At 36.9% G+C, this 15530-nt stretch overlaps 1 protein-coding gene across 1 annotated transcript in view; it reads right to left on the bottom strand.

The window, feature by feature from the left end:
- The window catches only part of BAZ1A (bromodomain adjacent to zinc finger domain 1A), a 50173-nt gene extending 38145 nt beyond the window's left edge, over positions 1-12028 (bottom strand). The window contains exons 1-3 of the mRNA XM_014072816.2: positions 11741-12028; positions 3831-4109; positions 1905-2048 (exon numbers count right to left, since the gene is read on the bottom strand). Coding sequence (XP_013928291.2) covers positions 1905-2048; positions 3831-4109; positions 11741-11853 — 536 coding nt within the window. The 5' untranslated portion in view covers positions 11854-12028. The remainder of the gene's footprint in view (positions 1-1904; positions 2049-3830; positions 4110-11740) is intronic.
- Between the last annotated feature and the right edge of the window lie 3502 nt (positions 12029-15530).

Raw genomic sequence — 15530 nt, forward strand, 5'->3', positions numbered from 1 at the left:
TGCCCATTAACTTTTGAATATCAACTTTCCCAGGAAAAAACAATAAAGTTTAGAAGTTTGAATTTGATACTGAATTATACACCTACAATTAAATATGCAATGAATAAATTATTAGTTAGATAATTGCACATTTCCATCTGGTACATGGTTGCTTTTTCAGAGAGACATTCACACCCTTTTAATCTCATGATTCAACTACTGCAATGTATCATACATGGGCTGCCCTTGAGTCCAGTCAGAAACTTTAACTTGCCCAGAATGTAATTATATTGCAACTAAGCATGCAGGCAGTGGGAGTAGGCCTCAGTATACCCACATTATACCCACTTCACAAGCTACACTGGTTGCCAATACGCTTCCATGAGCTATCCAAAGTGCTGGTTATCCCCTATAACGATCTATATGACATAGGGTCAGAACTGCCTCAGGGACTGTCTTTCTCTTCTGGTTTCTGCATGGGCAGTAAAAGCTCAATGAAGTGAGACATCTTGTATTCAATAGTATCATCTATTTTGACCTACGAAGCACAACTACTGTAATTAGATTCTGCCCAATATGGCTCCAACCTTGATGGTGTTCTGGATCACCTTCTCCCAAGCCATGAACTAGGGTAGATGGGCCCCCTTGGATGTGTTTATGTTTTTCTATGTTATTTAGTGACATTCCCTATCTTGTTCATTAGTTACTGTGCATTGGTTTTTAAATCTTGTTTTTGTAATATAGCATCATTACAAAGCTGTCCATAGTCAGTCTTCAGTCAGAAAATGCTGACATCAAATACATACATTTCTAATTTATTTTGTATGTGCTTGATACTGTACATTCCGTAAGCTTAGAGTCTAGTTAATTTCAGGTCATAGATAAATTGCACATATAAATAAATAAAATAGTGACAACTTTAAATATATCATCTTAGGAAGTATTTTTGAATTTATCAAGTTGAAGCACAGGCAAAAATTATTTTGTTTTGTTAGAAAGAAGCTACTAACCTAGATTTAAATTCCTGGATTGAAAATATATATATTCTGTTCTTACACTTTTTTTTAACTGACAAAATGGAAAAAGTGTTCAAGACAATTCCATATGGACAAGATTTGATAGATTTAAAACCACATTGTCTATATATGTGTGCTGCATGTATGTACAAATGTACCCTGTAAGTGTATGTTTGAGTTCTTTCCATTTTTTTCATTTGGAGAGTTCTTTTGGGAATTTTTAATATATGAGTTGTGGTGGCACAGTGGTCAGAATACAGTACTTGCAAGCTACTTTTGCTGATTGTCGGCTGCAGTACTGAAGACTACTTCTGCAGACTGCTGGCAGTTAGAATCTCACTAGGCTGAAGGTTAACTCAGCCTTCCATCCTTCTGAGGTCAGTAAAATGAGGACCCAGACTGTTGGGGGATAATATGCTGACTCTATAAACTACTTAGAGAGGGCTGTAAAGCACTGTAATGCAGTGTAGAAGTCTAAATGCTTTGCTATCTTATTTTGCTATCTTATTTTGCTATCTTATTTTAAATGCAGCACTGCAGGCTACTGCTAGATCAGCAGGTCAGCGGTTCAAATCTCACCGGCTCAGGGTTGACTCAGCCTTCCATCCTTCCGAGGTGGGTAAAATGAGGACCCAGATTGTTGGGGGCAATATGCTGACTCTCTGTAAACCGCTTAGAGAGGCCTGAAAGGCCTATGAAGCGGTATATAAGTCTACTGCTATTGCTATTGCTATATATTGCACTATTTTTAAGCTTTGAAATACTAATTAAAATCACATTTCTTTTGAAACATTGTGATATGTATATAGAGTTATATGATGTTTTCTTTAAAAAAAATAGTGGTTAGTGTAGTTTAGTTGTAGCCCTTTTAACTATGTTCATATCTTCTGAATATAAAACAAGTTTTACCCATTTTGTGCAGAACTGGTATCTAAATCTGAATCATCACTATCGCTAATGATAATGGTGACTCCATCAACACCTTTGGCATGGCCATTGGCCATTCCATTCTGATGTACTGGTGGCTTGATTTCCAAAATTTTACAGTGCAATCTGGAAAATAAAAGAAGAATATTCAATTAGAAGAGATCTATCTTCTTGCAGATCAGAGACAATTAATTGTTATCCTGTATTAACAAAGTACTGCCTGTTTCAAGAAAAATGGTGACAGAGAACATTCACAGGAAGGAAAGGAGGAAGGAAGGAAAAGGGAGGGAGGGAAGGAAAGAGAAGGGAGGGTGAGGGGAAGAAGAGAGGAAGAAAGGCAGAAAGGGAGGCAGGAAGAAAAAAGGGAGACAGGGAAGGAAGCAAGAGAGGAAAAAAGGGAGAAAGGGAGGAACAAAGAATTCCAACATTCACTGTCAGTTCTCCACAAGGAAATTCTATGTGTATGCTGACAAGAAATCGGAAATTGCTCCTGGTGAATATTTTGCCCACCCGTGGTAATTTTGTTTCTCTGTTTGAGAAAGGACTTTTGAAACAGTGACCCAACAAGTCATGGCTAATGTCAGTGAATTTCTAAATGGCTTCTCTATCAATAGATTAAATATCCTGATTATGGCGGATCTGTTATGAATCATAGAAAAACTTTGCTGTCATTATTAGATATTGAATGATAAATTTTGATTTGATCAGCAGGTTATTGTGTTTATTTCTAATTGCTGAAATATAGACCTTAAGTTCATGATATAAACCATGGGGTATCATAACTGCATCTCCAAATTCTGGTAACAGGAATAATTTGATTAGCATAATGAGAGATAGAATTAACAGACAATATCCCATTAAGAAAAAGAGGCATAAATTAGTCCACAGAGTGAACAAGATAGTTAAAATCTATTGCATTCTTTAAATTTTCCAATTGTAATAAGGAGAGTGAAGATAAAAAAGCAACAGACTCCACGCAGTTGGGAACAGAACACAAAAACATAAATACCATATTCAAGAGAATGCCACATTAGTCCTTTGGTGTATAAGAATGATAACAGAAAATAAACTGGTAGCTGCAAGATAGTGACTAAATTTATATTTAAATTAAACAGAATTGGTATTATTATTTCTAATATATTTATTAAAATTAGTATTTTTAACTAAATAATTCTAACAAACAAACAGTCTATAGAAACTACCACTAAAATATTGATTCAGGTAGTTCTCACTTACTGACAGTAGCTGTGACTGGAAATTCTGGCACTAAGCAATGCAGTTGTAAGGCATAATGTCACATGAAACCAACTTACAATGGCAGTTATGGAAGTCTCAGTTGCCATAATTAGGTCACTGTTACAGTATCCCAATGTCACACGATCACCATTTGTGACTTTCATCAGCTTCCCCATTGACTTTGCTTGTCAGAAGCATTGCAAATGAGGATCGTGTGACCAAAAGGTGCTACAATGTTGTAACTGACTCACAAGTGCATAAACTATAATCATATGATCATGGGGCATTGCAACAGTCACAACTGCAAGGACCCATTGTAAGTTCCCCTTATTAATGTTCTGCAAGGACTACCTATATAGCCCTGCAACTGCACATAGTGTAACATAGTGTAACCTGGTTTAGATATGTAATTCATTTATTCTATACAAACAGAATATTTGTATAACTGATACACAAACGATCAAACTCTTTCCAATGAAACCACCATCAAAAATGGTCATACAATCTTTTGTGTTTAAACTCACCCTGTAGCAATTTAAGAAATGAAAAGTACTTAAATCAATAGTCGGCCTCAGCTTTTTTTTTACTTATTAAAAACTATACATACATACATACATACAGACAGACAGACAGACAGACATATTTTCAGAGTAGCACAAATGACATGCTTACCTTTCACCATTATTCCTAAGTACTTCAACAAGTTCTCCCACAAAATAACGGTTTTTGATATAAGCAAAGATATCATCACAAACTTCATGAAGTCGTGAACGCTGAGTGAGGGTAACTAGGTATAAGACTGGAACAATGAGAGGTTCTGGAAAGTTTTGGATATTTTGTCTGGCTTTCCTTTCCGATTCTAGTGCTTCTTGATAGGTAAGTCCAGATTTGCCTGTGATTGCACAACTCCAGACAAGACTATTACAAAGAATTGTTCTTTCAAAAAATTCACTGCAAAAACAAAACCAGCAAAAATTAAAGATAAAATACAAGTTACTGTTCACCAAGATATAATTAAAACTCTTTTAAAGTCCTGCTATCCCATCACCCAAACATTGCTAAATGGCAAGTAACCCCAAACTATTGATACCCAAAGCAATAACTATAAAAGGCTGTACATGCAATTTCCCTGTGAAATGTTGCACAACTCAACCAAGATAATCTGCCTAATGCTGAATCACTGAAACTCTCAGAACTGAACCACTACTTCTCTAAGACTCCGCCCAAAAAAGAAAAAAAAATCAGTTAACAGTTATAAAGTTCTCATATAGCAAAAGAAATTTTCAAGGCAGTGGGAATAGCTCTCTTGTAATTTAAGCATTATTTTCTTTTTGTTTTAGAATAGTTTTTATTAACCATTTTCAAGTTTAAAAAGAACAAGAAAAAAATACAAAAACAAATACAAAACAAAAACACAAACAACATAGCAATATATTTTTAGTTGTAAAAGTATAAGCATTATTTTCTAAATGCATTTGATCGATTAATTTTAGAGAGCTAAAGGCCTATGATGAACAAAGATCAAATAAGCTAGTAGTTAACTTTGTTTCTCCAAACATTCCTGTAATCGCCTGATCAATTGATTCTACACAATCAGATTAGAACATCATGGTTTTGAAGTAGGTACCTTTGTTTTCAAAATACATGACAAACTTCTCACAGCAGGTCTCTGAAAGTTTCACAATACCTCAATCAGGATCTGATTGCACTTGTACATTTACTATCTAATTAGGTTTTAGTTTTGGATTGTGGCCTCAGCATCCTCAAAAACAGAAGCCCCATCTTAAAGAGCATTGTGCAATAAATCTATAACAACTACATTAATTCTAAAATAGATTTAATCTCAGCCTAAATTCTTAAATCCCCCAAACAACTGTTTTTCAATATCATGAAGATGTATCAATGATGGTGAACCTATGACATGTATGTCAAAGGTGATATGCCTTTGGGTGAGATGTCAGTGTTCACCAATGCCTGACAACAACAGCAGGTAGTCCTCGACTTACAATAGTTCATTTAGTGACCATTCAAAGTTACTTCACTGAAAAAGTAAATTAAGGCTGGTTTTTAAACTTACAACCATTACAGCATCCCCATGGTCACATGATCAAAATTCAGATGCTTGGTGATTGACTCATATTTGTGACGGTTGCAGTGTCCTGGTGTCATGTAATAACCTTTTGCGACCTTCTGACAAGCAGAGTTAATGGGGAAGCCAGTTTCACTTAACAACCGTGTTACTAATTTACCAACTGTAATGATTCACTTAACAACTGTGGCAAGAAAAGTCATAAAATGGGGCAAAATTCACTTAACAAATATTTCACTTAGCAACTCAAATTTTGGGCTCAATTGTGATTATACAGGTAGACATTGAGAACTACCCATATTCTTCAAAGCACACCTGTTCTTGTGTGTTTTTCATAGGTTGCAGAGGCCATATAAGAATGGGGTATATTCTTTCATGGCCTCCAGTGTCTCAGTAAATCACATGAGAATAAGGAGTGCATTTGCAGAGATTTTGGAGGCTGCAGAAGAACATTCTCTGAAGCCACTTCAACCCAGAGCAATCTTGTGTAGGTTGCAGGGGCCTGCCAACGGAAAGAGAACACTGCCTGAAGATAAGTGGTCTGCAGCAGATCCTGGAGAGCGCTGGGCTGCAGGGGGCAATTACTCCATTCCCCAAAGACTTCTACATATTGGAGAATGGCGCAAGGTGGCAGAAGTATCCATCTTAGAAACTTTTTATCATGACTATGTTATTCACCAATTTGGAGAGTTTTATTATTAAGCCTATGTGTTGTTTAAATGGCAACAACCTTCTCAGTAGTAGCCCCGACCCTTTGGAACGAGCTCCCCGTGGAGATTCGTACCCTCTCCACCGTCCAGGCCTTCCGCACAGCCCTTAAGAACTGGCTAGCCCGTCAGGCCTGGGGACAAGGATAGCCGCCCCGCCCGAATGATGAATGTATGTTGCTTACTATTTTACTATATGTTTCTATGTCAATGTCTGTATTTCCCCCCCCCCCCTGGTTTTATGTGAGCCGCCCTGAGTCCCCTCAGGGAAAAGGGCGGCCTACAAATATTAATAAATCTCTAAATCTCTAAACAACTATGGGAAACTCACAACAATCAAAACAAAGAAATTACAATAAAACTAATTAAAGGTAATTTAACAATACTTTTATTCTAACACTTTTTCTCCCTCCCCTAGAACATTTTTCTTTCTGGCTTGTTCCTTTTATATCTTTACTCTTAAAGCTAAGAGGACACTTCCTCTTCCTGCTTTCTTCTCTGAAAACAAATGAGCAAATGAGAATATTTCACATGGGGTGGGGAGAGGAGAGGCACAGGTAGGACTATTATTAAAACTTCTAACATTTTTTTATAATGGGATATTGAAATGTTTCAATTTCCCTGATTGGCATAATAGCCCTTAACAATTTTTCAAAAATAAATATTTGATTAGATACTGATGACTTAATATGGAAATTTTAGTGATTCAGTTAATCAATAGAAAACTAAAAGATGGAGACCAAATAATACCATGGAATAGTTGGACAGATATGAGCTTATTTTGCCTATAAACAAACAAACAAATACACACACACACACCAATTATTGTCAAATATTTGCATTCAATTGAATAGTTAATAATGAAAGCACCGTCTGATTTAAAAAATAGTATTTTAGAATCACTGTATTTTATTGATGCGATTGAAATACTTCAACTTGAGCTTTCAACTTTCATAATTTTACATAATATAAATAATTTGAAGCCAATGAATTAATCAAAATTTTATCTGTCTAAACTTCCAACTTTGCCTGAACATGGAATTAGATACTTATCACATTAGGCTTATCTTGACTCAATGAATATCCACATGATATACATATGCTGCCCAGTATTTTCCTAAGATTACCAGTATTATTATACTTTTCCCATATATATTTCTATTCAATCATTTATCTGTAACCTTTTTACCAGGAAAAAAAATCAACATAGAAATCACCAATAAGCAATACAGAAAATATGAACAAAATTATATTCAGAAAGAAATAAACCAGGATAATTAATGTAATAATTCCACAGCAGGTTAAATGCCTCCCAGGAGTGAAACATTTTCACCTAACATTGGAAAGTTGTCAGCTGGGGGAGGGGGGGAGCCTTCTTAGATTTCCCTTCTAAAGTCTGGCTGTTACAATTATGAAAAAAATCCAAATAAAACTCACATTCAAAGTATGATTGAGTTATACAGTATAGGGAATCATCTTATCCTTTCTTATTAAAAGTAAATCTAAATGATTCAATGGAGAGCAGAATATTAGCATGGTACAGTAATGCAGATTAGGAACCAATTTCTAGGTGGGGAAACTGCTAGGATGAGACACATTTAAGAATAATGATATCATTTGCATAGAGACCATTTTCCTATTAAGTGGCAAATCAAGAGTTATTAAGGAACAATCTGGATTTATTAATTTCTTGGAACAGATTATTCTGACAAGATTCGGCTATAGATATTAAATGACATAACAAAAATAGAAATAATCTATAGAGGAAAGTTAATTTCAAATTTCCCAACACCATCATCCAATCCAGAATGAAAATATAATTTTATGGATTCCTGGTTGAGTAGATGGGTTTGATAATTGTTTTGGAACAGAAGCAAGCTTGTTCTGGAAATTATTATAGATTGTTGTTCTGGAAATTATTATAGATTATAGACAAGTTGCCTCAAACTTGTCATCTCCAATATCTTCCATAGAATCATTCTGGCTTCTTCAGGAAACCACCAAATTCTTGATATAAACCTCTTATCTCAGATACATTCGTTTTAAATTGAAAAGCAATTGAATAGGATGCATTTGTGGAAATAAGTACCATATGTTATTAAATCATTAGTGTACCTAATATTATATGGAAGACCCAAATCTAAAAAACCTTGAGAAACATTTATATTAGCTATTTCATTTAGCCAGATCTTTACAAAATACATGGTGGTATTGCTTATCCATGTTTAAATCCTACAGGTAGCTTTTTCCATTAACTGACCTAGTATGTATCTACAAAAATTACCTGTCCAACAGCATTCATTAAAATAATTATAATTCAATTATAATTTTAATCATTTGATTTGGATTTAAAGTTCATTTTTACAGAGATTTTTAGGTAGATATCTATTCTATACATACCAAGATCAGCTAGGAGATCTCTTTCCTGCAAGAAATCAAGAGAGAGAGAGAGAGAGCGCCAGAAAAAAGCATTCTCCATGGTAGCCACCATGCTATAGAATCAACTGCCCCATTTATTGAGGTTTTAAAAAGCACTGAAGACTACTGTATTCAATGATTCTTTAGAGCAGAAGTTACTTTTTAGTGGGAGCAGCCAAACTACATTCGAAGTCTTTAAGGCTGGGGTCAATTAATTTTTAAAAAATTATTTTAGGGATGGAGATTTTATCAAATTGTATTATTTTTAGTGTGATGCTTTTTGCTGATTTTGCTATAAGCTATCTACAGACTAGGAATAAGTGTTATATAAATTAAGATAATAAATAAGCAAACTGCATGGATCCTAAGCGATCTGCTTACATGACAAAGAAAACAAGCTTACTACCTCCAATTTTCAATTCAAGATGCTGATTATTATGTTTAGATTCCTTCATGGCTTGGGTCATCTGCCAATCCTTAAGGGTATCTGTTAAGGGTAGGCATGCTCCAGATCTTTATCTTGCTGTCTTTGGGGTTTCAGAAGTTGTTTTCTCCACTGCAACTCCTGCCCTATAGAACAATCTCCCCCATGAGATCCAATAGGCCCCCACTCTTTTAACTTTCAGGAGGCCACTTAAGACTTGAGGTTCTTCCCTCAAGTATTTGGATAGGATGAGATAAGAAAGTAGTTAGTGACATCAAGAAAATGTGGTTGTGGTGCCAAGTTTGTCTGTTTTGGTTTTACTGGTTCTTGTGTGCTTATTGTTTTATACATTATTTTTTAATTGTAAGCAGCATAGAATTTAGCTTTAAGATGGACAGCTATACAAATGTTTTATACACGTGCGCACATATGCACACATACACAGACATATACAGAAAGCAAGACAGAGCCAGAAAAAACGTGATTTTTTTCTATATAAAAAGTCTTATACCCCTACCATTCAAAGAAACCAAGATAATGCTAGGGCTCAAAGGAGTATCAATGCATCATATGATTTGAGATGGTCATATATCCTATAATTCCTTATTCCTTTATTCAGTTACTGTGATAAGTCAGCAGCAGTTCTCTGGACTCCCTATTCAGAAACAGGCTTAGGTGGCAGAAGATTCAGGCATGACTTGGCTATGTTAAACTCTTTATTGCAGACATGAGTGAAGCATACGCACACAGATGATTTGTTTTCAGATGATTTGTTCTCAGTGGTTTAAATAAGTCCAAACTTTGACAAAGGTCCATGCTCCAAGAGTTTCAGCTCTAGCTTTCCTCCCACTAACTTTCAGAGTTAAAGGCTACTTATTCTGTGGCCTTCAGCAGCCTAAACATGGCTACATAACAGAATTCTCTAGCTTAGAAACCACTGGTTACAATCATGGAAGATTCAGCCCTTGTATCAAACATGCAAAAATAGTCTGATTCTACCAAAAGGTACCAAATGCTATACGGAAGTTCAAAACCTTTTTATAAATAAGAAAAATGAAGCCTTATCTTATGCAGCTACTTCAGCCAAGCTTCATTGCTAATAAAGTTCAGATGGCAAAGTTTATTTATTTATTAAATATGTATGCAGCTGAACTCACTAACACAATTCTGTGTATGGCAAGTTTAAACAAGCAATGTTTACGTAAATAACCACATTCTTCATAACGTATCATATATGTCCTTTTTAATATATATTTATCTAGTTGCTAACAGATTCAGATAAATCCTATAGGAATTTTCCTGATAGCATATCTAAATGGATGAACAACTTTGCCAATTACATACTCTGCTCCAAAAGTCCTATGGGAAATCTATCAATACTTTCCTAATATTGAAGAAAAAGCTCTCTAAACATTACATGCATTTCTTCCTCAAAAAACCATTGCTAATATAAATGTATGAATTAAGTGCAGTTAGATTATTTCACAAGCCTTACATGGGAAAAATGTTTTAAAAAACAAAAAAATATTTTATCATTCAGAATAGGTTTTTTTTGAAATTATGTCCACCCAATAATTTTAGATGTCATTTTATGGCAATGCTAGGTTAGTTGTCTTGAGCTGTTACTTAATGGTTATGAATGAAAACTGGGTTCTATTGTTACTATTTACATTATCCTTAATAAAAGACATAAAATAATAGCATCTCCCAATTCAAGGAACATGCTCAGTATTTTTCATATTTGTATATTTAGCTTAAAATTAACTTTTCATTCTCAAGATGACATCTCAAAATATTTTAAATGCTGAAATACTAATCTAACAAGTTTGATTTTTAGAAAATGAGAGGCAATAACATTATGCATCAGCCCCCTGAGGTCGATTTAAGATGAAAAGCATTTTTGAATAAACATTTAGAATACTAAAATTACAAATTATACATGCTTTTAACATCTACTACTGAAAAAATAGAATGAAAGTATTTAGGTTTTTCTAAAGTAGTTCACTGAAGTGTGTCAGATATTGCAAATTCTTAAGGGGGAAAAATGGCTTGTCACAAAACTACCTTGTCAAAACACGTGTTGATTCCACTTCCAAAGATCAAATAGCCATGGGACCCTGCCAAAAATTTATAATGCGACAAAGGGAGGTGATCATTCTTTAAAGATGGGTAGTTGGCATATGAATTGGGGTGCGAGTCTTTCGGGTTTTTAAGTATTTGATTTTTCTTCAGGGGATAAAAACGAGGTCTCTAACGTGCGCCGTCAAAGACCATTGGGGAAAGGGAAAGCACTTGTTAGTGGGGTTTGGAGCTAAAACCTCAAAGACTTTCATTTACGGGCCGGACACAGCGGCGCGTTTGTTTTTCGGACGCCCAGCTGCTGGGAAAACAATGCTCAATGAGGCGGTTACGAGCAGCGCCTGACGACCCAAATCCGGCCTTACATCGCCGGCTGCTGGCCGTTGCTTCTCTCTCTCTCTCTCTCTCTCTCCGCGCCCAAGTTCAGTCAAGTTTGCCGTGTTACTTCCACAAACAGAAGCAAAAGCACAAATACGCGCGCGCGCGCCCAAAGCTACTCCAAGGCCTAGTGCAAGTCGCGCCAACACACAACGAGGGTTCGGGATACCCAGAAAAGCCAGGGTCGGACCGGCGGAATAACAAACTTCCCGTAGTCCCGCTCGTCCTGAGGAGGAAGGGTACCCGGGGGGTGGGGGGAGCTTAAGGACGGGTCAGTTGGAGGCCGGAGGTCCTCCTGCCCAAACAGCCCTCCCTTTCCCACTGCCGCTCGGGGAAGACCGGAGCTCAAGGGGTTTCCCCGTTTCTTCACAGGGGATTCCCTTCTCCGGCCGGGTGTCAGCCATTTGCAGCCGCGCGTCCCGTTCAAACCAGCCCGCCAGAGCCCATGGGGAGGGGAGGGGAAGGGGGGGGGGTGGCCGTCTCTTACTCGTAGTCCCTGAAGATCTCGTTGGTGACCCTGCAGTGGAAGACGTGTTCATCGGGCCGGAGGTCAGCCGGAGGTTTCTCCCTCACGAAGGGCTTTCGGTGTAGAAGCGGCATCCCCCGGCTCCCGTTTCTAAAAGGAGGCGAGAGGCAGGCGGTAAAGAAAGGCGAGGAGCCCGAGGCGGAGTGGTGGGGATCGCCGGGGCGGCCTCTTTTGTGAGCGTTTGACACGCTGCTTTCTCGATGTGTCCGGAGCGAGTTCTGTTGTGCGTGCGCGCGTGTGGGAGAGCGAGAGCGGATCCTTCCTTTCCTCCCCCGCTTCCCCTCCCCTGCGCCGCCTCACAATGGGGCCATGACGCCGAACAGGCGGCGGCTCTACCGGCGGCGGCGGCTCCGGCTCCCTCCTCCTCCTCCTCCTCCTCGCTTTCCACAACGTGCTCTCTCGACCCGGGGATTCCCCCCACCCCAAAGCAACGCCGGCGATTGTCCTCCTCCTGACCTGCGCAGACTGGGCCAAGTCCCTCTTTTCCTTCCCACCCCCGCGAAAACGACCGCGAAGTGGTCTTTGGTCGTTTATCGCCTTTCCAGCCCGGCTCATTTGGGAACTCGCCCCCCTCCTCCTCCTTCTCTTCCCTTTGGTTGTTGAAAGAGGGATTCCCCCTCCAGGTGAGAGAGGTGGTTTGGCGAGCTTCCTCCTGTCAGGACAAGAGCCCTTGGCAGACTCCCCCGGCCGGTCTGTTTGAGCAGATTGACCCTCCGGGGACAGATGTACCACCTTCTCCTACCTGATTTAGTAATACGATTGCCCCTCCGGCATGATTGATAATTAATGAGGCTCACCCCTTTTTTCTCTCTCTCCCTCTTTTTCGATCCTTTTACTGTTTCTTTTCCGGCTCCACGGAAGTTTTTGATGTACTTCAGCTCTCTCAACGAGGAAGGCAGCAGGGAGGAGCTTTCGACTTCTTTCTCCTATATTATTATTGGCCGATCACCGCCTTTCCAGCCTGTGACACACAGGAAGACAGAGAGCTACATTATTAATTAATAGATGAAGTGCTCATCCTCCATTTTTAAATTAACAGCCCAAAAGATCCGGGCCATGCGTGGAGGCTTTTAGAGGCCTAACTTATGCACGGTTCATTAACCTTAATACCCAAGAAAATGGTTGGCTTGTTAGTTTCTTGGTAAATATATTTAGATGCTTAAAATGTTCTTTTTTGAAAAAAAATATCTTTTTGTTTTTAAAAAGTAACAATAGGACTAAGTCCTTAATCTGCTGAATCACTATCCTAATGTGTAGGACTTTCTCCCCAATTTTATACTTACTGGGTAACACATTGCACTAACCTTGATGTGGGTTGTTAGTCTTGGTTTAACATCTTATGTAAATACATCCAAGTGGTCTGTTTACTAAACCTGTTAAGCAAACCATGTCTCAGTGCAAAGTTACATCAGGCTAATTATGACTACATTCACACTCATTATTTCATAGCAATATTTTAATACATCAATTAAAACATAGCCACAGACTCCAAAGTCACTCTCCCCCGTTTCAGATTGTCTATTAACTTTTTAACATCTTGGTATTTATTTCTAAAACTTATGTGGAAGGAGCTAACAGTTGAAGAAATAACAAAGATACCTTTGATATGTTTAACCAAAATTCTATCAAAAATTAAAATTCAGTCACTTCTAATAAGAATATTTATTATACAAAGGACAGCTATTTTAAAATCATAGATATTTTTATATTTTTTTCTGCAAGATATGTACTATAATTATATACAACCTGTAAAGAAGGGGACGACAGAAAACGGACTCCAGAGTATGGTAGAGGACAGGAAGGCCTGGAAGAACGTCCGTGTGGTCGCGATGGGTTGGACATGACTTCGCAACTAACAACAACATATTCTAAATAATACTTAATACTAACATGTGTACCTTAAACTATGTGATTGTAACCTACGTCTCTTAATTTATTACATTTTGGCTACTATTCTAAGCATTTTTACTAGCTACTAAATCCTATAATATTGTTGAATTTGATATTAAGATCTGATCTAATAAATCAGAAAGTTTATTTAAAATTCTTTCATGTTATTTAGCTTTTTCCAGGTAGTAGAATTTTCTGGGGAAATTGGTTTATTCTTAAATTATTCAGAATTAAATTTTTATCATTCAAAATAAATTTGAAAAATATGTAAATAGAAAGTATTATTATACTGCTACTGATAGGCATTATTATTCCCAAAGTAGCATTCTTGTCCCAATCATTTGTTCACACTATTTGCAAAAATGATTTGCAAGGTAAACTGATAGGGTCTAGAACTCAGGACTTTTATTGATGTCAAAAATTATGGTAAATTCCACAATGATATTTATAAAAAGACTAATTGTTAAGACATGAGAGAAACACTTGTAATAAAAACCTGTTTAACAACATAGGAAAAAATGAAGGCTTTCTTTGCAACTTGAAACAATAGCATGGCCCATTAGAATGCTTCCTTTGGCAATTTAAAACTAAAAATTAATTAGTTAATTAATTAGATAACACTCTCCATCACCATAAAAAGGCTGCCATTTCAGTGACTTTTAAAGTGAATGAGCTGTTAGTCAAAAGTCACAATCATAGACTTTTGGGTTCTGATTTATTATCTTGTTAAATGTATTAATCAGTTGACTGCACCCAGTTTGATTGGATCTTGTTTGAGATAGTAGTAATAATTCGTTGTTTGGCTTGATACCTACAGATATACTCCACTCCATAGGTATGAGGAAGATGGATTTTAAAATTGCACAATCTTCTTTGTTTTTCCACTGTAGTTCTGTAAGTAGTTCTATTGATAGATCCTAGTCTGTCTTCCTAACCTAATGCCTTAAAATGTTGTGAGATTAAAATGTGCTTGCTCAGTTCCTTGAGGGAAGAATGAAATATAAATGAGGTAAAATAAGAAAATATAGAACAGTATATTTTTGTTATAAAACAGATTTTTTTCCTGAAATAATGACATGTCTAAAAGTGTTTTCTGGCATAAAGTTATAGAGATGAGCAAAGACATATTTTTTGAGGGGAAAGTACGGTAATTCAGGGTATAAATATAACCAATTTCATTGTATTTAAATACAATGACAATAAAGATTATACTTACTAAATACAATAAGAAAAGTGGATTATAGTATGGAAAGTACTTCTACCTGGTAGGTGACACTGTTGCATTCGATATCCATATTTTGACACCTCATGGATCTGAATATTATGAGATTCTTCGATGGACTTTTTCATTTTTTTTCTTAGCTGAGGAAATACTTTCTATGGTGGTTTCTACCAACATATTGAGCAATTTATACATATTATCTGTATATTTCAGGAGCATTTTAATACAGAGTAAAGTTGCACTGTTCATTTGTGGGACACCTTTAGTCTTTAATGAATTAAAAATGTGATCTCTAATTTCCAAAACGTATTTATGCTTATGCATTGGAAGACAGGACAGAGGCTTCTCTTAACTACAGTTCTTCTGTTTGAAAAACCTATACTGTTTCACAAAATACCAGCATTCTGAAGAATATGTGAAAGGGTTTTTTTTCCATACCAGGCATGACAGGAGTACATAAATGTTTTCAGCCGAGAATTGCACTTGGTCTTAATGGGAATATAGGGAAGATGCACTTCAAAAACAGGTGACAGTAGAGTAAAATCTCGATTGTATGAGCTCATTAGGTAACTAAATTTTATCCAATAAATTGGATAGCCAATTCAGAGATGCTTCAATTTGAAGTTACCAGAATGACCC

This window comes from Thamnophis sirtalis, unplaced genomic scaffold (assembly GCF_051295495.1).
Source record: "Thamnophis sirtalis isolate CommonGarterSnake01/CBP01778 unplaced genomic scaffold, rThaSir2_p1.2 scaffold_1, whole genome shotgun sequence".
In the NCBI taxonomy this organism is placed as follows: Eukaryota; Metazoa; Chordata; class Lepidosauria; order Squamata; family Natricidae; genus Thamnophis; species Thamnophis sirtalis.